The following is a 23247-nucleotide window of genomic DNA, read 5'->3' on the forward strand; positions in this document are numbered from 1 at the left end:
TAAATAACAAAAAGTAATGTATAAAAAGAGTGTGGTTTAGGGGTGACGTAGTCACATGATGGATGCATCATAGTTTAATGCACACTTAAGCGCACTTCTTGTGCGCATGTAACCCAATTTATGTAGCCACAGTTCTTAAGACGCTTATTAATTCAGTATATCTTCTGACGTTAAACTTGTGTTTCTCTTAATATTCCTATAGAACATAACGTATAATAGACACATATAACTAAACAGTCATACACCTTTCTGAGGAAGCTAGTCATACATTAGCTGCTAGTTTCTTTTTTCAGCGTTTTCAGGTTTTGATACAAAATGGACAAGCAAATTTCCAAATAAGTCAAAGAGGAGGTAAAACTCGCTCAAAATGGATAAGGAAATCAAGCGCAATCTGCAATGTCGGCCAGCGATTATTCCCACGAAGAGCAGATACTTATTAATCACAGTTGTTATGTGCGCAATAATTTTGGTCTAGGTATAACACATGGAAGAAGCTCCATAAGCACCTTACCAGGAAAATTGACGGGCAAGCGACAGCGATCGCTTTGCGGCAGAGGCGTGTAACGGTGTCATCTCAGGCCTTTACATCTTTATCAGATGATTCAAATGTAACGGTGTAAAGTCTATCTATACCTATTAGTATTGGAGCCAGTGAAGTGGGTGAAAACTATAAACTTTTAACCATGTAAGTGAATTTAATTATTTTATAAGAGAAATATTGCATCATTTTTAATATGAGTATGTGTGGCTCCCATAGAAGAAACTATTTTTGTCCAAGGCTTATAGTTTTTGTTGTAAAGATCAAAGAGACATACACAAGCGTCAAACTTGGTATATTTTTTGACGTGTCTTATTGGAGATTGTGCCGGAATAAGGGGGTGCGCTGAGAATATTTAAGTCAACAGGCCTAAGGGTGTCCAGTCGGGCGCGAACCTCAGCTAAGACTGTCATCTGAGTGGATTATATTTGAAAATAATAATCGACCCTAAAGGATCGATAGCGATAAGCGCTGAATAAGAGAAATCGTCGAATACGCCGGTGAGGTCGGTATCGGGGTTCTGAAGTGTTTGTTGGCGCGGGCTGATTTGTCGCTTCTATGGTTAAAGTAATCGAGTCATCAGGTCGAATTTTACGTCTTTCGACCTAACTTGGTTTGGTTCAGGTGCAAACTAACAAATGATAAAAATCGGCTAAGTGTGAGTCGGAGAACGTATTAAAATGAAAGACAAATTTTGATTTCTACTTCTTCTTCATGACATTTTCTAAGCACTACTGTACTATGATCATAACCATTTTCTATTGCTTTAATTTGAATTGGCGTTATAAGATTTAAACTGACACACTATAAAAATATTCACAATAAACAATAATTTATTAATTTTTTAAATTTAACTTATTTAAAATAAGTGAACTTAGAAGTAGTACGAGTCACATTTTACTATTGTTCGGTTCCGTGCCCAGGTACTTACTTGGTAACACGAGATACGTACTTACGTGTGTAATTCTAATATTAAGCTTTTATGTTTTCCAATAAATACTTATACCCAGAAACAAGTTTTAGTACTTATTCGGCTGAATAATTACTCTATGCATACCTACTAAACTATTAGACACTTCCTGGGAGGGGGATTTTTGTAATGTTACAATTTGTACCCGTCCACACAGAAACTGTCAGCTTCCGCCCCGCAAAACTCCCGGTACCGTCTCTAAGTTGCCCTTTTTTGTAAGCACAGTTACATTAGCAAACATTCATTCACATGTACAGTTTGTGCTTAGTTTATTGGAGTTACTTTCCTTGAAGAAGAGATAATAAAAAAGTAAATAAAATTACCTCTCTCTGGAGTATGACAACTATTTAAAAGTTCAACTTCTGCTTGAAGCTTTCTATTTGAAATAGAAATTTCAACTTTTCCATGCGTGTTAAGGTGTAGCAGGCCTACCGTCTTACCGGCACTACACTTTACGGGGTAATAGGTTTTCGCATGCCATTTCAACGGCACTTTAGTGCAATAATGCTTTTGTTCGCTCTGACTCCCGGAGGTTGTCTGCATTTATGGAGATTTATTGAACCTTTACCAAGTCAACCCAAATGCCTGCGGCCGGGTTCCTGCGTACACGATGTGTGCATGCTGAGAATACTCACTTTTGATTCCGTGTAATAAATATTGCGATTGTGAAAAATGTGTATACTTGACACAACCAACTCCACCTTTAACTGTTAATAATGTGAGTGTAATCAGTAAAGTGGGTATGAAATCGATGAAACAAATTGTTACATTTACATTATTGTTAGGTAATGTAATGAACGATAGTATCTATAGCATTTAAAATTGTTAACAGAGGCTATTACAATGGTAATGGTTTTCAGAGACAGTAAGAGCCAAGACAAGCCAGCTACACATTGTTACTGCCTGGGTTGAGATTTATGGGTGCACGGTCTATCCGAGCCGGCCGTCTATGTTTTCGACCCTTGCAAAAGTTAAAGATAGTTAAACTCAACCCTCAGCCCGTTCTATCCTATTTCGAGTGTTTTCTTTCAATAGATATAACAATCGGACGCTCTTAACGACGCCTCTCGAGTGCCATGCCGTCGGGAATATTATAACTTGACAATATTTTTGTGCCTACAGTGTGTTGTTTGACATCACAAGCACTTTGTCAAAATGATAGACTGATTATAGAAGTATCATATCTATAGGCAAAGTTTGGATTTACTCTAATTTAAAACTTACAGGGTTGGGTCTCTTTTAAGTAGGTATGTAGAAATATTTTCATACATAATTTTTTGTTAGGTCACTTAAATCTAATAACTGGATCGAATCAATAAAAATTAGTGTTTTTATAGGTTTTGACCGGCTCCTTCCGAATGTCAACATTGTCACCGCGTTTCTTTACCGCTTGCGCCGCCATACTCGAGATATGATGCCCAAAATAAGATATTGGCAAAATATAATTTATTTTAAAATAAGAGGTATTAATTTTAAAAAATCCCGGTTTTCAGAAATGCATGTAAACTAACCATACAAAACTATCAATTAAATTTATCGAACTAGGTACTTAACTGGAATTTTAATATAACGCAGAACATGTCGTGGTCAGACCTTAGAATTGATCATTTCATGATGTGTTCGATCATTTCACGAAATGGTCATAAAATAGAATATCACACGTTGGCCACATAATGATGTAGTTTGTCCAAATCAATGAACACAAAACGTTTAATAATATGAGCAATTAAATGCATGATTACTTCATGATACGGCCAAACGTTGGCAACCATATCGTAAAATTAGTAACATTATCCACCGGTATGCGGTAGTGGCGCTGGTGTCGATTATATTTAAAACATGATTGATATTATAATCGATGAAACAAAGTAATTGTACAATTTTCCATATCGAATAGGAACATTAGGTAATTTTGAACCTAAGAAATTAATCGAATATTCGTATTTTTATTACTTACACCACATAGCATGGATACCGCTTACATTAACAATATGGCCAAACGTTGATTGAAATATCATTAAACGTTAACGTTTCTACGATATGGTCAACTAAAGTTAAAATATGGCCATTTCATAAAATGGTCGATCAGTTCATGAAATAATCAATTCTACGATCTGGCCACGACAAAATATATAATATAATGTTTTCTTATCCGAAACTTTTCAAAAATAATAGGAATATAATGGCTGTATGTAGAACATACATGGATAGTTTTAAAACATGATCACGCTCCATTAGTTTCGCGCCGCCGTCGAGGCGTCGACCACAATATCGATCCCGCCTAATGTTCTCCGGCTTTTAGTGCCTCACTAATAGGTCTTGATCAAAAATATTTATAATATTAATAAATTTATCATTTAGATTTGACGATTGGGGCGGCATATTATTCCATATTAATTTGATTTCAGCAAAATAATAAAAATACTATAAGATAGGTCTTAAAAAAAAGAATATAAATATAATTACTATATATAACATTTTTGCATCTTGAGAGCCATACTCGTGTAAACCCATTACGTTCGTGATACCTAATAAATACCAAAAGATTTCAATAGTTTTATAATTTACAAACGCAAACTTTTATTTATCACTAAAATGAATATGTTTACCTACCGTTGTTTTAATTAAAACTTAAAATTGTAAATGCCCTCTAGAGTTTTCAGAATAAAAATATAATTAAAAACTATAAGTATAATAAACTAATTAGGATAGGTATCGCTAGAGTTTGGTAATGTGTTGCGCAAACTATGTAACACCTCGGAAACATTTTGAACCGGGCTTTATTATAGGGATTATTTGAAACACTAAAATTCCCGCTTCAATAATACAGGAGATAGGTATTTACGCCTCTTAATCCTTCCCCACTTAGCACGAGGTTCAAATTCTTTAGTAACATAACACAACACGCAAGGGTTAAAGTTCGGACATATTTTATAGTAGTTAAGTAAGTTATCTACTTAAGTGAACGGTGTCTGAACGTATTCATGTAACACTTGAGGAAACCTTGTAATCTTTGACTAAATGGTCATAAGTTAATACAAAACGAAACTAACAGTCTCAAGTTACACGATATTTGTTTGCATTTCAGTGTTAGAATTGTTTTCCGATAACAAAACCACGTCGCATCTTTTGGTGGAATACGGCCGCTGATCCTGCGAGTCGGCAATCACATCTGCCGGATTCTTATGCAAAATCGATGTTTTTATTGCTCTTTTATGGTTCTCTCAGTCTTTCGGCCAAATTGAGAGCAAGAAGAGGCGTGAGAAAATTCATTCGCGAGCCAAAGCGTTTCTTTAATTAAGCGCACTCGTTTATTTTTCGGTTAACGACCAAGAGTGTCCAATGTACGTAATTGATGCCTTTTGTATTTTGTTATTTATGCAGTTTCAGCTTTTTGTTGATAAATATTTGTAAAACGAGTTGCTGGTTGGTTGTGTCATAAAGTATATCACTGAGAGTATTTCGTGCAGATAAGTGAGATTACGTTACAAAGGAAGAGTTAAGTAAGTACTTATCTATTTCAATAAATTATTGTACCCGCTAAATTAGACAAAAGAGTTTAACACGCCGAATTCTTGAGAAGTTCGTTTGATTGAAATCGTAGTGGATAATAATTTTGTGCCCGATCGAAGTTTTCATTTCAGCCCTCTTGTCCAAACCTTCAGTTTCGGCCTAGGCTCAAAACCAGCTGAAAGTTTGACCGAAGCTCTAGTCTATAGATAATTATAGTAGATAAGAAAGTCTATCGATTTAAATTGGTAAGTAGTCTGACTATCGATAGTAAACGTTTGTGACTAAGATGTCATTCAGTTTGGATCGTTGTCGCTTGGATTTAATTAGTCAAGACATATTTAAAAACTCTCGTCTCAGTAGCCAGCAGTTAGATAAAGGGAATCTAAAAACATAACATTAGCCCAACATTATTAGTTCCCAATTGGGGTAATCAGAAGTACATTCATCGCAAGATGAACTAAGTACCCAGGCTTCACTGAGCTTTCTGTTACACCAAGTGATAGGGGGCTATAATGGTCGAGCCAACTGTGTGAGTGAAAATTTCACTTAAGATAAATTAATAACTCATAGGTTTCTTATTTGTGATTGGGGGAGGTAATAAAGTACATTGCTATTATGAGTGGACTGTTGTGTGCGCTAACTCTTTGCATTGGAAAGATTTGTACAATTTAAGATAAATCAAAAGAGAATGTGAAAACTAAAATAGCTTGCTTGAGTTTCATGTACTCTTAAAAAAAGAAGTAGTACTTACTTACAAACTATTTTCCAAAATCGGACCTGCAACGACCTCAAAAATAGACTGCATACAATTAGAATTCGGAATAAACTCCATTTCCTTTTACAAAATATATCACCCAACTAACACTGTATATATAGGTTGGAAGGAAGATGAAAATGTTTCGCAAAAGAAGTAAAAGGATCCTTAGACATGAGCACAAACGAGGGGTCTGTATACCCTGCTCATTTTCACAAGTAAGAAGCAAAGCTACGTGTAACAATAAAGAAAAGTTATTGAGTAGGCGCTCATGCTGCACTGTGAAATACCTTATAAAATAATGCCACAATTTTCACAGTGAGAATTGAGGGGAGGAAATGGTTTGAGACCATTATAAAAGCTTAATTATGATGCGATACTGATGTAAGTCAATTAATAGTCCTTTGTCTTTTAGCTGAACTTGAGTTACTAAATAACATAAAATGGAGTCTGATATTTTAACAAGCAAAAAGCAAATCAGCTAGAATACTAAACTTAACTTCAATTTGTTTTGCATTCAATTCTAAATTAGTGTAGTGCTGAATATGCAAATAACCATCCAGGATTTTATAATATTTTCACCGGTACACTCTTGAACATTTCGGTTGGAAAGTGTATTTTTTTAGTAGCAAACGGTATAGCGACCACTTGAGCCCTCTCGTCTGGTAGTTTTCTCCCACATATCACTCGCAGAGGGAAGTGAATGCTGTTCCCACCACATGGCAAATTTATTTTATTTTTGAAATTCCAATGAACTTGAATGAAGACGCATTTTTCGTGTGAACATTTGGTATTTTAACGACCCGTATTGTTTTGCTTTCCAACTTTCAACATATTTTATAAGAATGTCGAAGCAGAAAAAAGTTTCCGGTATCTTCATCTAAATGTTAGGAGGAAGATGTATTTTACTTTAGAATACGGCTCGGCGTGAGTTATGTATACGCTTCGGTTTCATATTAGCGTCGGCAGCGAAAAGTTTTCCACTTTCTTTTTTTAGTTATTGGCTATACAAATTGCAAAACATTTATGTACTTATTGAATATTAAAAAGGAAAATTGATGAGAAATCATTTTTTTCGAAGTTAACAAGGAATATTGCGAAAGGCTTCAAAATTCCATTGAATGAGACGGTAATCTTAACCACTAATTTGAAAGGTCGTTCTGGACACCCCCCTGCTCGTTTAACTGTCATTATTCTGTCAGCTTAAATATTTTTAAGGAAAAGAAATGCGGCCTGATAACTTTACAGGCGAATGTGCAAAATCATCACGATTCGAGGAAAACATTTTTTATTCTTTTAGAGGTGCCGTAAAAAATATTCCTTAACCGAATATAATTATTTATGTTCGTACATTTCTAACGAGTGCTAAGAATCGTAACTGGTTTAATTGTTACCTGAAATTAATATTTGAAACTAAAAACAACAATCCCAGTATGGAAATGGCATTTATTGCAGGATTTTCCTGTGATTGCAAAAAATATTACGTTAGTGCTGGATAAACTAATATCGTACGACAGCGAAATAATATTACTTATACCAAATATTTTTCTGCTCAGATTGGTTTGAATCTTTAAGGCTTCAAAGCTTCAAATGATGTAAATTATAATACATTTTGTTGGTTTATACATGAAGTAAGAAGTTAACCAATATAGAATCAACTAAAAAGCCAGAAACAAGGGAAGTGTTCGAATGTTGTAGCTCACGCATGCGAAAGCTAAAAGAAATAAAGAGAAAAATATCTATTATTTTAGGGCGCCACAGATACAGATAATACTTAGTAGTTCTATATACATCTTTTAAGAGATTTCTTCAGTACACTATCAACGCTACATAGTTTATCGGCGTTAAAGTCAGAGGTAGCTGGAGTGTTATTTTTCGTGCTTGTCCATTTTTTAATGAAATTCAAAACAAACTAATGTCATGATGTTTTAAGTTAAACATTATAGTGATTGTTGATTAACTACTATCTGAAACAAATAGTTACAGTCAGAAACATATGTATAGTTCCAGTGAACTATTTCGAGGTTGATACACACAAAACGGGAAACCTATAATTTGTAAAATCCCGCGCCCAATCCGCTTGTCGGCCGTTTTCCCGACATTATGTGCAGCTAGCATTAGGTATTGGCTTCGAGGATTTATTTTATTCTTTGCTGAAACGATATCTAGTTAAACAGAACATGCATTTAGTCGTCGCCTTGTCCATTGCCTATATGTCGGAATTTAAACGCGGAGTGAATTGACGCCGCACAATGGTGGGACACACAATACTTTAGAGTTGTGGCTTACAGGAACACTACGTCCCGCCTCGAGGTGAAAAGATACACATTTCACGTTTGTAGCCAGATGTAATCATTCAAGTGGAGATCCCGCTTGCAGCTTCAAGCAATGAAATACAATTCTTATCTATAAAACGTTCTCGACTCTATACATTTCCTATTTATTCCCAGGGTGCGCTGTGAAAATGCATTGAAAACGTAGATTTTGTTCTCAAGGAATAAAAATTCTTTTGTACAAAGTATAAAATATTTTGTAACATAACACAGATCTACAATAATACCCAGCAACTGCTGTGAACGAGCCATTGTTTAATAGAGAATGTTAACAATAAATATGTTAATTTAAAAAGTAACTGTTAGTGTTTTAAAAGTACTAGGTTCTGACTACCAGTCTGTGGGTTGTGTTACAATTTAGTACGTTCGTATTCATAAACAAATTGAAATTTGAAAAAAATAGCACGTTTTAATAAGTAATGAATATGTTTTTATTATTCAAGATTTGGCCTTGTGGTGAAACATAATTAATACGTAAACAAAGTACAGATTTTTTTTTTTTTTTTTTTTTTGACGTGACTTATTGTAGATTTGCCGCAGATGGCATTAACTACTTGGCCGGACAAATGGGGAGCGCTGAAGGCTCTCACCCGGTACAACGTTTAAGACAACAGGCCTGAGGGTGCCCAGTTGGGCGCGAACCTCGGCTCAGGGCGTCGTCTGAGAGGAAAAATATTTGAAAGAATTAATCGACCCTAGTGGCTCGATAGCGATAAGCGCTGAATGAGGGAAATCGTCGACCACGCCGGCGGGGTCGGTATCGGGGACCTGAAGTGTTTGGTGTCGCGAGCTGATTGGCTGCCTCTATGGCTAGAGTAATCGGGTCGTCGGGATCGTATATTACGTCCTTCGGACGCCGATACTTTTCAGTACCGTCCCTAAGCGGAATGTACTCGGAAGCCGCAACTACCAGGGGATTTGGGTGGTGCGGAGCAGAATCGAAAAAACGTTTGGAAGCTAATTTGAGCCATTGGGCAATGGTTGGCAGACCTAGGTCAATGTGCAGATTTTCATTGCGAAGGAACCACGGAGCTCCCGTGGCTTTCCGCATGAAACGATTTTGTATTACTTGTAGACGGTGAATTTGAGAGGGGCTCGCGTGAGCGAAAACTACCCCTGCATAGGTCATGATCGGACGGATGCAAGTCGTGTAGATTTTCACCTTATTCCTAAGGGACAATTTATTTCGCTTGTTAAGGAGACAATGAAGACGGCCCATTACAAACGCGGCGCGATCGCGCACTCGTTTGATATGGGCCTTGAAAGTAAGACGTCTATCTAAGACTACGCCGAGATATTTGACTTGCTCCTCCCAAGGGATCGGCTTGCCAAACATCGTGATGACTTTAAGTTGACGGCGTGACCGTGGCGTGTTATAATAGCCCTTTGAAAAGTACACCGCTGCACTTTTCTCCGGGTTTACCTCGATTCTCCATTTGCGAAACCACTTGCCCAAGGCATTGGCCGCGCGTTGGAGGATTCCGGTCATCATAACTCGACCACGGCACGAAGAATAGATGGCTGTATCATCCGCAAATAAAGCTAATTCGGTATTAGGGGATTTGGGAATGTCACTAGTATATAATGAAAATAGTAAAGGGGAGAGGACGGAGCCTTGTGGGACTCCGGCATGTATCGGGTGCGGTGACGAGAGCGTCCCCTCCACGCGGTAGCGAAAGGTTCGATTTGAGAGGAAGTCTCGTATGATGTGCACGAGACGGTCTGGCACTCCCAGTGAATAAAGCTTGTAGATCAAGCCGTTGTGCCAGACTTTGTCGAACGCTTTCGCCACATCGAAGAAGAGCGCTCCCGTAGCGACAGGTTTTTTTAAGTTTAATCTACTAGAGATATGTTCAACAATACGGTGCACAACAAAGTACAGAAGTATAGGATTTTAAGTATTATCTCCCAAAACCAATTCTATTTTCGTATTGTAAAATTTCATCATTATCACCAGCCCATTAATGTCCCCACTGCTGGGGCACGGACCTTCCCTATGGATGGATAGGGAGATCGGGCTTTAAACCACCACGCGGGCCCAGAGCGGATTGGTGGTTATTAACGACTGCTAATGCAGCCGGGACCAACGGCTTAACGTGCCTTCCGAAGCACGGAGGAGCTCGAGACGAAAACTTCTTTTTTTGTGGTCACCCATCCTATGACCGGCCTTTGCGAAAGTTGCTTAACTTCAACAATCGCAGACCGAGCGCGTTTACCGCTGCGCCACCGAGCTCCTCAAGACTGTAAGATTTATCGTATTATAAAATGATTAAAAATAAATTAGTAATTATACTAAATGTTGTAAATGCCAATGGTAACGTAGCTTTGCATGGTCAAATCAATTGTGTTAAACCTTATTGGAGTTTGTGGACTCACAGAATTTTAACCGCGGGCGTCACGAGGCTAGCAGTAATAATCAGAACAAATGGAAGAAAAATATTATCACGTGGAAGTTTACAAAGTATGTTCTTAGACACTATCGTCAAGTATGTGCATAAAGTATTCAATTCCTGCTTCTAAACTTCACTACACTAAAAGACAATAGAAAGATTTTATTTCGCTAAATATGGTCACGAAGCTCATAATAACCACTGAAACGCAACCATAAATAAAGTGCAACTACATTTTATGATGCGGAAAATACAACATATTCATGTTACTTCTTTTATTTTACTGCCTTGATCATTATGCACAGTTGGAACCGTTTATTTCAAAGTTATAAAATTCTAATTCAATTTTTTTTTGCACCAAAATAACAAGGAAAGACTGACAAAAAATAACTTAACTAGGTACATAACAATTGCCTTATCGCTAAAGTGTCATAGTTTGCTTATACGTATTTTATAAAATAACATAATCTTACGATTATATTCCCACTTGCGCTAATCATAGGTATATCCATCGCAAGATAAAATACCTAAGTACCTACGCTTCACCAAGCTTTCTGTTAAACCACCATAATAGGTGGGCAATGGTGTCGCCATCTATAGGATTGGTCGAGCTAAGCCAACTATGGTAGTGAAAATCGTACTTGTGATAAATTAAAAACTTATATGTACTTATTATTATTGCTGCATTTCCGGTACTACGGATCGAACTAACGCTCCCCGTTTGAGAAGCGATGCTTTGCATCTACCTACGTATTTCGGTATATATAAATAAATAAAAATATATATGAATCTAAACGCATGCAAATGTATTTCGGTGAAAATATTGTTAAGTAGATATAAGAAATAATTGTAGGTAATATGTACAGCGGAATATTTATTTAAAAGAAGGATAAAATTTAAGTAATTACCACATTTGATGAGATCATACAAATCCATTCCAGCGTTTTGGCTGTGCATTGATACGTCATTAAGTCATTTCTCCTTATATAGGTAAATTTAGATCACAAGCCATGTGTTTAAATAGCATTATGTAGAATTAAATTAGTACGTGATACAAACGCAAAACGAGGTATAAAATCAGAAAATCCAAAGAGCCAACGTAAGCTCTCGTAAAGATAAGTTATTCTTGCTACGTTTAAAATGCTTCTACCCATCTGAGAGAACAATGAAGCTAGGTTGATTTACTCATCACACTTTATTGGGGGATTCACTAAACATTTTAAAACGCGTTAAATTCCGTTCAGGGCAGTAATCTTTCAAAAATATTGAGTCACCCTGAAAACTGGGTAACGGGAATTAAAGAGAATATTTTTTGCAAGTCTTCTTATAGTGTGGGTTATGAGGTGGAATACCAACCTCATCAACCCTGGTGTCAGGGTTATTACTGAGCCGCCAAAGGCCCCTGACATGAGTTACGTAACGACTACATACTTACATCAGTAAGTAGTAACCGAGACCAACGGCTTAACGTGTCTTCTGAAGCACGGATCATCTTACTTTCGGACAATCAGGTGATCAGCCTGTAACGTCCTAACCAAACTAGGGATCACAAAATGATTTTTGTAATATGTCCTATCGGGATTCCAACCCGGGGGCTCCGGATCGTGAGCCCAACGCTCAACCTCTGGACCACGGAGGCCGCCGGCAGGTAAGAAAAAGAGAGAAGATAAGTGAGATTTGACAGTTTTGGCGTAACTGGATCAGTGTGCAGTTCACAATAGGGTTGTAGGCTATAACGGTGGGAGCTAGGCCGGCCGTACGGAGCGCGCCAATGGCGAGGTCGAGATGCCGTTCGGTCGTAAATAATAACTTCATGCATAAACAATGAAAGCCATACCCTGGCTCCTTCGCCACCGACGACATCCATTCATAATTTCCAGGGAATAATATGCGGCGGTCGACCAAAGTGATATCGGATTTTTATTTTCAGTCTCATATTACGACTTTCTTTGTGTTAACTTTGAAAACGCTAATTTTCTCTTGATATTGAAGACGCTTGAGTAAAGAGCTGCTATTTTTGTTGTATTTTTCTTTCGCAATCTGTTCACGACGCAATTATTATTGTAGTTTTCCCCTTCGTCTTTAATTCGACTCAGCGCGAGTTATTGCTTTACCTAAGTATTTCTTATGAATTTAATTAATCTTTAATTTGTTTAGTAAGCTAAATGGTTTATAAATCGTAAACAAACCATTTTAACATTTATCTAGCTTAGAAGCTCACATCTGAGGCCAGGCTTCTTTCCTACCATTCATTTTGTTTTTGCGCTAAATGTGATTTGATTGTAACAGATTATTTAATACACTTTGACTACATATCGTCAAAAATGCTTAGTTCGATATTTTTGCATAATAAGTATAGTTTTCAAGTTGAATCAGTAAGCAGGTTATCCAAACAACTCGAAATAGTAATCTCCTACTATGTCAAATTTACGACTAAGTATAATTATATCTATGAGTACGTAAATCTACTGGATTGTACTGGGTATGTAGGACATTATGTATATTAGTTACGAAGTTATCTAATGCACCTGTCTTACAGGTATGAGCGATGGGAAATTGAATCTATTCCCTGTAGAACTGTGAACATTTATGATGCAATACTCTGTGGTCTTTTAGTGTTAGTATTTTTTTATAATTTACACGTAAGATTTCACTAGTGATGTAGATAAGTGCACCGTAATAAATTAGACTGAAAATAGTTCGCATGAAATTGTCAAGCCAAATTCTATTAATTTGCTCTCCACACTCCTGCGTAATAATCACTTTGAAGCACTCAGCGCCCAAAAGCATAGAATACATTATGACGTTGAAGGGCTCAATATGTCCTTATACAAGTACGAATAACAAATGGAGGTTTCGGCCTGATTGAGATCTAATTTATTGGCTCACATTCTGAGTACAGCCGCATTCTAAATCACAATAATGGCATACGGGCTCCGTTGTAGGCCGAGCCTACAGATTACGTGTATTGTAAACGTTGTCTCGGCAAACATTACCCGCCGCCCTGAAATTAAATTAAGATGATCACAACTACCTACTGCTCGTGTGAAATGTCTATAAACAAACACCACATATTCGATCTTAATTAAGCTTTAATATACTACGCAAGAAACTTAGCAGTATTTAAGAGAATAATTTAATAATGCTATTAATATTACCTTCACAGATTAGCTGGGTATGGGAACGTCACAATTTTAACAGGTTACTGAATTTTGTTGTTGTAATATCGATAATATATCAATTATCACTAATACATTTACATACTCGTAGCCGTACTAAGTATGTTTACACTAGCGCAAGTTTACTACATGTTTTCGTTCTGTAAACAGCGTTCAGTGAATTTTCATTGGAAACTAATTTCGTTTCAACGTTTTACAAATGGGATATTTTGGTGAAGCCAATCTTTGATATGTACGTGGCGAATAAGTAATTTTGTTATAACAACACTATCAAATCGAATGAGTTATGAAATAATGTTCAATGAAGCCGGCAGAACAACCTCGCTCTGCTCGTGTGAATGACGTGTAGTGTTATGAGTGTGTCTCACGTTACAGCCAAGGGAACAGTAAAAATAAAAGATCAGGTGCGTACTCCGCGCGAGATGGAGTGTGTTCCTCCACTTATAACTCACTCCATTATTTAAGACCCTACGCGATATTACAAGGAAAGGATTCCTATTTTCATGCGATATAATAATATGTCGTTAAGGATATTATCTTTTAAAGGGCGCTACCGTTAAATGTATGATGTCGTTACGTGTAGCAATGAAGACATGTGGGGCTTTCTTTCAGATATAATGTTTATATTATTATTCATTATGTGCAACAAATAGACTACAAGGTGCGTCTCTTAGTTATGTATGTGCATGTTTCTAAAAGTGTTTCTACATTACTAAAATTGAAGAAACAAAAGATAGGAAACTTTTTTTTTAATATAACGTGGAAATATGATTTTCCCGTCTTAAGAAGTAAAAATATAAGTCCAGTATGAGACTGAGCAAAACATTTTATCACAAATTATAAAAACTGCGGAAAGCTTGTTCTACCTGATGTTATTTTTATAAGAGTAATGAGCTCTGCAATTTAAATTTTACATTTTACCTTTCTTATTAAATTGAGGGTAATCAGGCAGTTTCTATGAACTGGAAGGAGTATTTAACAGAACAACTTGATTTTAGGTAGTTATATTATTATAATATGAATTAAGTACCTGTATATAACAGTATTAATGCCAACTTCACACCACAGTTCATAGCTGACAAAATATTTTTTTTTTTAATTTATTTGTTGGGATTAGTCCCAGAAAATTATCCTTAAATTAGACGATCAAAAAAGTAAATAAAAAGTAAAATAAATATAAAAATAAATAAAAAATGAGTGTGGTTCAGAAAGTCGGTACTTACAGAGAAAATTTAAATTGAAAAATATTCTGACTCGGACGAGTTTGTTAACCATTACATCACCGGGTCCTCCTTCTGTCCATGAAATTATCATCGTCTTTAAGGCGATGCTTGGTACTTACAGCTATTCTTGGAAGTGTCCAGATGAAGGGGGAAGTCATATTTTATAGATTTTAGTTTGTAAGTATCTCATAAACTATAAATAATATTGCTTTATTTTATATTCAACCGTTGCGTTTCTGAGATAGATCATGAAGAGCGAGAACCACTTAGCCGCACCCCCCAACTCCCCTACAAAAAAGTGTACTATTTCAACGTTTTTGTTTTGGATCTCTCGTAAAAACCATAGTAGGAATATAATACAATCGTCAGAATAGAATGGGAAAGTTGAACTATCTACTCAATACTAACAAACCAAATGACAATGGATATATTGTATAAGTACTCTATTTTTTGTAAAAAATAAACCTTCGTGGGGTTGTTTGTGCATAAGTAAAAAAAAATGTTATAGGATCTGGTCTTGGAAGCTAAAAAGCACCAATGCCGATAAGCCATAAAATTTGGACTACAGATCTCGAACAGAAAAAACACACCGCACCCTCAAGGGGGCCTTTAGTATATTCATTTAGACACATAAAATATACACTTTTTTTAAGACTTATTTTATCAGTATAAATAAGATGATGAATGTGTCTCTCAAATCCTAGTAAAATACATAAAAAATCTACAAATTTCCTGTAGACCTACGAGTATATAAAGTGTCCCACTGTTGTGGTAGTAAGCTAAGCACCCTCTACTCAAGTCAGACAATGCTGAGTTGCAGCGGAGCACTGCAGCACCTTATAACTACTAGGTATAATATAGATAGGTACCTACCTACTGAAAATGATTGACGTTTCAGTTCATTTTGAGACGATTTTCACTTTATGTCTATTGCTGAGTGGATATAAAAAAGAACTGTAAAACTGAATATGCACCAGTGAGAGAGTATGATCTGCTTCATCCACCGTATCCAGGACATTTTCGTGCCGATGATATCACATTTAATAACGTCAGATTCTACTACGTAGTAGGTTTAATTAGTGAATAAACACAAAACTTTTTAGACTGTTGACCATTGGCGTGGTGAGTTTAGTTGTCATCGACAATTTTACGTGACTCCTGAAGCACACAGGCGCTCAAATTTTAGACCTCTTTATGGTAACTCTTTTTTTTTTGACATGACTAATTGTAGATTTGCCGCGGATGGCATTAATTACTTATCCGGACTTATGGGAAGCGCTGAGGGCTCTCATCCGGTACCAAATTTAAGACATTTTTTTATATTTTATTAAAGGCCTGAGGGTGCCCAGTTGGGCGCGAACCTCGGCTCAGAGCGTCGTCTGAATTTATGGTAAAACATTCATTTTTAATTGTATCAAAAATACCTACACTCGTATTTTTATTTTAATTCGACATAATATTCTACGGCAGTGAGACGTGGCCGCTTACTATGGGTCTCGTGAGGAGGCTCGGTGTCGCTCAGCGGGCAATGGAGAGAGCTATGCTCGGTATTTCCCTGCTGGATCGAATCAGAAATGAGGAGATCCGCAGGAGAACTAAAGTCACCGACATAGCTCGGAGAATTGCAAAGCTGAAGTGGCAGTGGGCAGGACACATAGCGAGGAGAACCGATGGCCGCTGGGGCGGAAGGGTTCTGGAATGGCGACCACGTGTCGGACGACGCTCAGTGGGTAGGCCCGCTACAAGGTGGACCGACGATCTGGTAAAGGTCGCGGGAAGCCGTTGGATGCGGGTAGCGCGGGACCGATCGTCGTGGAGTTCCTTGGGGGAGGCCTATGCCCAGCAGTGGGCGTCGTACGGCTGATGATGATGAATATTCTATATAAACTACACTTGGCTAGAGGAGTAACAATTTTTAGTAGGTATTATGTGTGTGAGTACAATATAACATTATTTTTAAAGAGTCTTGAATATTATACTTAAGTGTAATTCAATGATTATTTTTATTGAAAATTTATTTAAGTAATTAATAATTATATTGAACGGTTGTTTTCATTCTTATTGTAATCAGAAGCTGTAGACCATATATTGTTGACTATACTACTTCTGAGCCAATAATTCAATGTAAGGTGCCAGTGCCATAGTGGTACCCTTCAACCCTCGAAATAAAAATTGTTATTATCTAGGCTTTGTGCGGCTGTCACCCGTCACGCATCTGTTGTGACGTCGATAAGCCAAACAAAAAAGAGATTACGGCTGCGTTCACAATCGGACACCGTTCTGGTGGAAATTGTTGTGAGCGGAACTAATATCTACGTACACAAAACCAGCTGACAGCTCTACAAATGAAAATATAAAATTTATCACACGCGTCGGTGAGAATGCCCGCATCGATAGCATCTTCAAATGGAATGTGGGTGGATATACACACCCTATATGATACGGTTTTAAAAAAATAAGAAACGTCATTTATATAGATAATTACACAACCAACGTTACACTATCAATGAGTTTTATCAAATTAAATTCTATCACACGTAGTTTCCAAGAGAAGTTTGAAGATTTAATACTTATTTCTTAGATAGTAATGTTTGTAAATACTCGAAATCCTAAAAGGAAATATTGTATTATATTCTTATTTCGATGCTTCTATCCAACGACTCTATTATTGTGATATGTTGGTTTGTAATACCGTTTTATTTCTAGATATTGCACTCCGAACAATAGGAAACATTCGACTGTTACGATAAAAAACATACAACTCGCTGCATTTAAAGTAACAAGTTGCTATGGGGCTGTTCCGCCCATTCCGAATAATGTTCCTTGCAATCATAGATTCAGGGACGCAGGCAGACCAAGGTATTACGATGTAACTAGATTAAACTAGTCGAGTCTTTCTAAATCAAACTACGGGTCCTTATTTTTGGATGCTGCGTAACAATATTAACATATAGAATATCATTTGAGAGACCCGGATAGTGTGAAAGGTTAACAAAGGACCCTTTAAGGACGAGACGTCTTTCGCACGTACCCCGTAGGGTTCAGCAAGACGCACAGATTAAGATAATTTTATGGGCGCAAGGATTATCATAAGGGCTCTTGGTTCCACTGTGTACTAAAAGTATAGTGCATTATATTAATTTTCTTTTATACTTTATAAACATTTGGTAATAGAATAAACAGCGAAAAAACAAAGTAAGAAAGTAAACTGAAACGTTATCTTATCGGGTAATTAAAATTCATAAAAATGCGACACAAATTGCTTACAAGAAAATTAAAATGCGAAACTCGAAACTTTATAAAAAAGTTTTATTGATGTTTTCTTTTTAAGAAAAGGTGGCAATTAAGAAATCCCTTAGAGACATCTGTTAGAATACTTAGGATTACAAGTCCGAATTTGTAATCTAATTCGTGTATGAAGCGTACGAGTTATGAGAGGGAAGACATTGCGGGTACGCGACAGTATAATAAGAAGACGTGTCGATTGCGTGCGTGCCGCACACTTGGCGGTGTAATAACACACTCGGTCGTCGTTAAGGTAATGTTCGGCGCCTGCTTACCGTGTCAGCCTCGGGACATGCCGGAAATATATTCTACTGAACACAATTATTAATGTTAACGGATACGAATAAAAATAGGCACTCAAGTGTATTATTTGTTTTATTTTCTGTTTTATATTATTATCATTAGATTGATTTGCCAAGCCGGGTAAAAATATATTTCATAGCCGAAAATATAAGGTGTACAATAGTAGAGGCAGAATGATAACTAAGAGTCATTAGAATGTATCGAAATCAAAAGGAACTGGATATTATATCGGCGTCTGGATTTGAAAGGCAATCAAACTTGACAAGTTATTGGAAACCAAAATGCTTAGATAAACAATTTATTTAGAGTAGAATTGGAGTGTGGTGAACTCCCTCACGTTGTATATAACAATGGTTTGATTGATCGACTTATTCAAATAATGCTCGCAAATGACAGACGTATTCAGAAGTTTTGTAATTTCCTAAACTCAAACATTGTTTATTTTCATTTAGTTCCAAACATAAATCTTAATTTCAAAGTAAATTTTAGATAAGGATGTTGAAATATTTAAATATGAAAGTGTAGGTAAGCTTACTAATGTAGCTCAGCTCGACGTTACCGTTGGTACGTGGTTACCTACGAAATATATCCCCATCCATATGTTCTCATGTCCAGAAAGTAGAGGAACAAAATTGTGCCTGGATTATCGGCACAAACAAATATACATTCGTAGAGGCCGTTAGCGCTCATTTCGCTACGGTCGTACGCTTTTACTACACAGGCTATTTTAAAACATACTTCGTTTTTTACAGGTATGCAGTTGTGAAAAAAAAATGATGTTGCAACAACTGTTTAGCTCGTTGAATCTTTTGGATGATCATGCTGAAAATATTATATTGTGTAAAGACGATATTGACTTTTAGTAGAGTAAGTGTGAGTTAAGCAGTTTAACAGAGTAAAGTACAGTAATCTGAATAGTGTTAGGAAATGGACTGAACTGCATAACTGCTGAATCTTTATTAGAAGCAGTTTTGTCAATTCAGTTTTCCATTCCAGTTAGTTTAAATCTTTCAAGAGGTTTAGGTACGTCATTTATTTACTATTAAATTTATTATAATGCCATTTAATTGTTTATAAGATGGTAGGCCGTTCTTCACAAAAAGTCAATTTCAACGTTCAACAATTTCATGGGACGTAATCTTTGACGGGACGGCGCCATTGGCACAAATCGAATTCGCACTTGACCTGATAATGTTCTTTGATATAATAAAGAACACATCCAAAAAACTGGGGTTTATTTTTATGTAAGTATACTTATACGACGCCAACACTACCGTTAAAGATTATAAGGTCAGATGACATGAGTTAAGTGGTTAAATACTTTGGAATGTTGTCTTAAACTGAAACAATTGTTATGGTAAATAATGAAAATCTGTGGTATAAATGTATTAATATATTTTAATTCAATTATCATTATGTAACGACCGAAAATAGAGATTTGAGTTGGATAGACTAGAATCCAATGTTTCAGAATGAGAATTTTATTGCTTGTTATATAAGCCATGTTAGGTGCCTTTGGCGGCTCAATATAACACGACTGAAGGATAAGATATTTATGGTTAAATAAATTATGAATGAAACTATTATTAAATGAATGGCTAAGAAAAGTCAGAAACAGAAATGCATGGAAATCGCTAGTTGAGGTCTTTGAGTCGAAAGAACACACTACACAGGGGATTATTTATTTTATCATTGTAAACTTATTCTGTGTTTCGTTAAATAAATAGCGTTGAAATTGAAATAATGAATGTTCTGCACAGCCCGAGGTGCCTACTGGCGTTGCGAGCGACATCGAAACAGTGGACGAATTAAGGAACGAACTAAGGAACAAATAAGGACGAAATAAGGAACAATGACAACCCAGAATACATTTTAAGAAACGTTTAACAACATAATGAGTTACGACCTCATAACGTTACGTCACATTAGTTACACGACTGTTGGTTGAATGAAACATTCAACACCGGTTGTTTTGGGCCGCAGTACCTTTTTAAATACTTACATTATATATTCAACAAAATATCATTTCTTATAAGACAGATTTTAAAGTCGGTTTGTTGTTTAAAAACACTTTTTATATTAATTAAAATTGACAACATTTCAAAAATCACAAAAAACAATTAGCAGGTTTTCTTGCATGAGTTGCAATAACATCTTAAAATAGCCTTCATAAACCTTCATGATTCATCCAAAATTGAGAAATACCAAGCAGTGGTATAATAACTAACGAACACCAAACAATTTATCAGTAAACGGTCCATTTTTTATTATTTTTTTTGAATAACGTGGAAACTATGGAAATTAAGATCGTATTCTAGAGAGCACATATTGAAAAGTAAAATACTTAGACTTAAAATTAAGGGAAAAAACAGATACACGTGTAGTGTACGTATATTTTTAATATATATACTTACTATAAAAGATGATTGTTAAAAAAACGTCGCCAATAAGTATAATTTAAATATAGTATTGCCTAAGGCGCTACGCAGCGGCGCTACGGAGCGGCGTTACGGTGCTACGACGCGCTACGTAATGTAGCATTTGACACCGGCGGCAGCGCTCCAAAGAAATAGGAATATGGGAATTTTTTACTTTGGGTTAACATAAAATATTATCAATTAAATAAAGTGCATTGTAAAACCTATTACGTAGTACGCGTAATTATTAATGGAATTGAGACTGTAGTTGCGGTACAACATGCAATAGCAGAGAATATCAAAAAAATCTGCTGTATATTGTCTCTGGATAGAGTGCGTGAAAATTTCACCAACAATTACTGCCAACATACACTTATTTAAATATTTAGCATAATGAAACTTTATGCAAATTATATGAGTCGCATTATACGTAAACGACAAACAACATGTCATCTACTCTGAAATCAGGGACGTTTCAATAACGCAAGTGAGTGGAGTTCTACTAACTTATTGTGTAAATAGAATCAGTAGATCCCCGCGAAACAAGCAAAGGGGCGCGAACTTTTCTGCGTCATTAATCTCTCTCCACTCATTTATCGCGCACGTGGCCTAGTTAGTGGAAAATAAGGAAAATGTATAACTATTGTATACTCAGTTGTGATTGCCCTTTGCCCCAGCAATGTCATTGTTGCAAAGAATACCATTTCTCTCATGTACTAGATCCTCTATTTGGAACATTTCTTCATTTATAAAAAAAATCTATAAATCAAGAAATGTTCTTTATTATAATTTGGTCCGTTTATATTATTATCATGCAACCGAAAAGAAAAAGCAGCTCAACAAAATCGAAGACTAGATTTTAGTCATAGTTTTATTTAAGTATAGTAAGTAATTATTCATTGTTTCATTGTTTCAGTACTTATGTCAGCGAAATTGATTACTTAGTTATGGACTGCGATTTAAATCAACCAGAACACGGAACTACTTATTATCAGAACTACTAAATAGATTTAAGTGAAAGGCTATCGGGCTGGTTGAGTTTTTGTGTTATTAGTTAGTGTTATCCGGCCAAAAAGTAAATTAATAAAAAACATAACAAAACATAATTCAAATTAAAAAATGCTAAGTATAATGAAATAGGGAAACATGTTTACTATTAACTTCTTTAAATCCGATTGACTCTAAATTCTGTCAGGAAAAGATAAAAATGTGTTGTGTTTTGTTTAAATTCTTCGCTCTTTTCGAATTTCTCCAAAAATTCGCCGACTCGAAACCTAAATAGCAAACAAAGACCCGACGCGGAATACAAACAAAGCAAAGCCTGTAAATGTCACGTTATTTGTGAAAACTCGAGCGTTTTTAGGATATAAATTAAATGTATGAAATAATCAATAGAAAATGAAAGAGACGTTGTCGTTTTACATCATAATTTTCTTAGAGGTAGGTAAATATTAATGATTTAAGTAAGTCAGTGATTGGATAATTGCAAATATTTAATACAATACAAGAACTTTTATAATATATATACAAACAGGGCTATATCAAAATAAAAATATTGACTTTAAAAGTGAACAGAATATCTATCAAAAATGTTGGACAAACTTCGTTTCTTGTATTGTGGTTTCAGTCATTGCTTTTTGCAAAATTTTAAATTATTATCATGGTAGTTTTAGAAACCCTAAGTGTGACCCCTTTCTAAATATACTTAATCCTATATATATAAGGAGACAAAAACATACAAACTATAAACATAATTAATATTTCAGATAAATATGTCACTTACCAATCGGGATTTTCTCGCCTTGGACTTGACCCTTGACAATATTGTTGAAGTACATAATAATAAGTGTTAAGAACACAATTTGGACAATACGGAACATTATTTTGAACGGCAACATGATCGTAACTTTTTGAATGTCTCCAGGAAGGGAAATCACATTTTGGAGTTAAGCACTTGTTTAAATTTCCGCGCGGGCAGGCAACTCGAGTCGGGGCAAAGTTGCGGGGTGGGTGCGAGTTATGGGGCTATGGGGCTAGCAGCTCGCGCAGACGTCGACTGGCGACTGAGCTCGCGCCGCCCTTCCCGGCCCTCCGCGCCACTCCGCGCGCCCACCACGATACTCTGTAGAGAAGCTGTACAACCACCTACAGCCTCTCTCTCTTACACGATACGCACAACTTCTTTTATTACTTTTATTTTTCTTTAATAATCTTGCTTAATGGTCTATTTCGTTTCTCGATGAAACTTCTTAAATTTCCTTTTCGAACATTACTCGCACTCTTGGTAAGTTTTTCAGTGTCTCCGATTAATGTTTGGTTTGAATTATGAGTAAAGTGCTCCT

At 36.1% G+C, this 23247-nt stretch overlaps 1 protein-coding gene across 2 annotated transcripts in view; it reads right to left on the minus strand.

Moving 5' to 3' along the window:
* The window catches only part of LOC126380678 (glutamate receptor 1-like), a 137745-nt gene extending 114863 nt beyond the window's left edge, over positions 1-22882 (minus strand). For both annotated transcript variants that reach the window (XM_050030239.1, XM_050030238.1), the window contains exon 1: positions 22689-22882. In XM_050030239.1, coding sequence (XP_049886196.1) covers positions 22689-22803 — 115 coding nt within the window. In that variant the 5' untranslated portion in view covers positions 22804-22882. The remainder of the gene's footprint in view (positions 1-22688) is intronic.
* Positions 22883-23247: the final 365 nt, after the last annotated feature.

This window comes from Pectinophora gossypiella, chromosome Z, assembly GCF_024362695.1.
Source record: "Pectinophora gossypiella chromosome Z, ilPecGoss1.1, whole genome shotgun sequence".
Taxonomy (NCBI): Eukaryota; Metazoa; Arthropoda; class Insecta; order Lepidoptera; family Gelechiidae; genus Pectinophora; species Pectinophora gossypiella.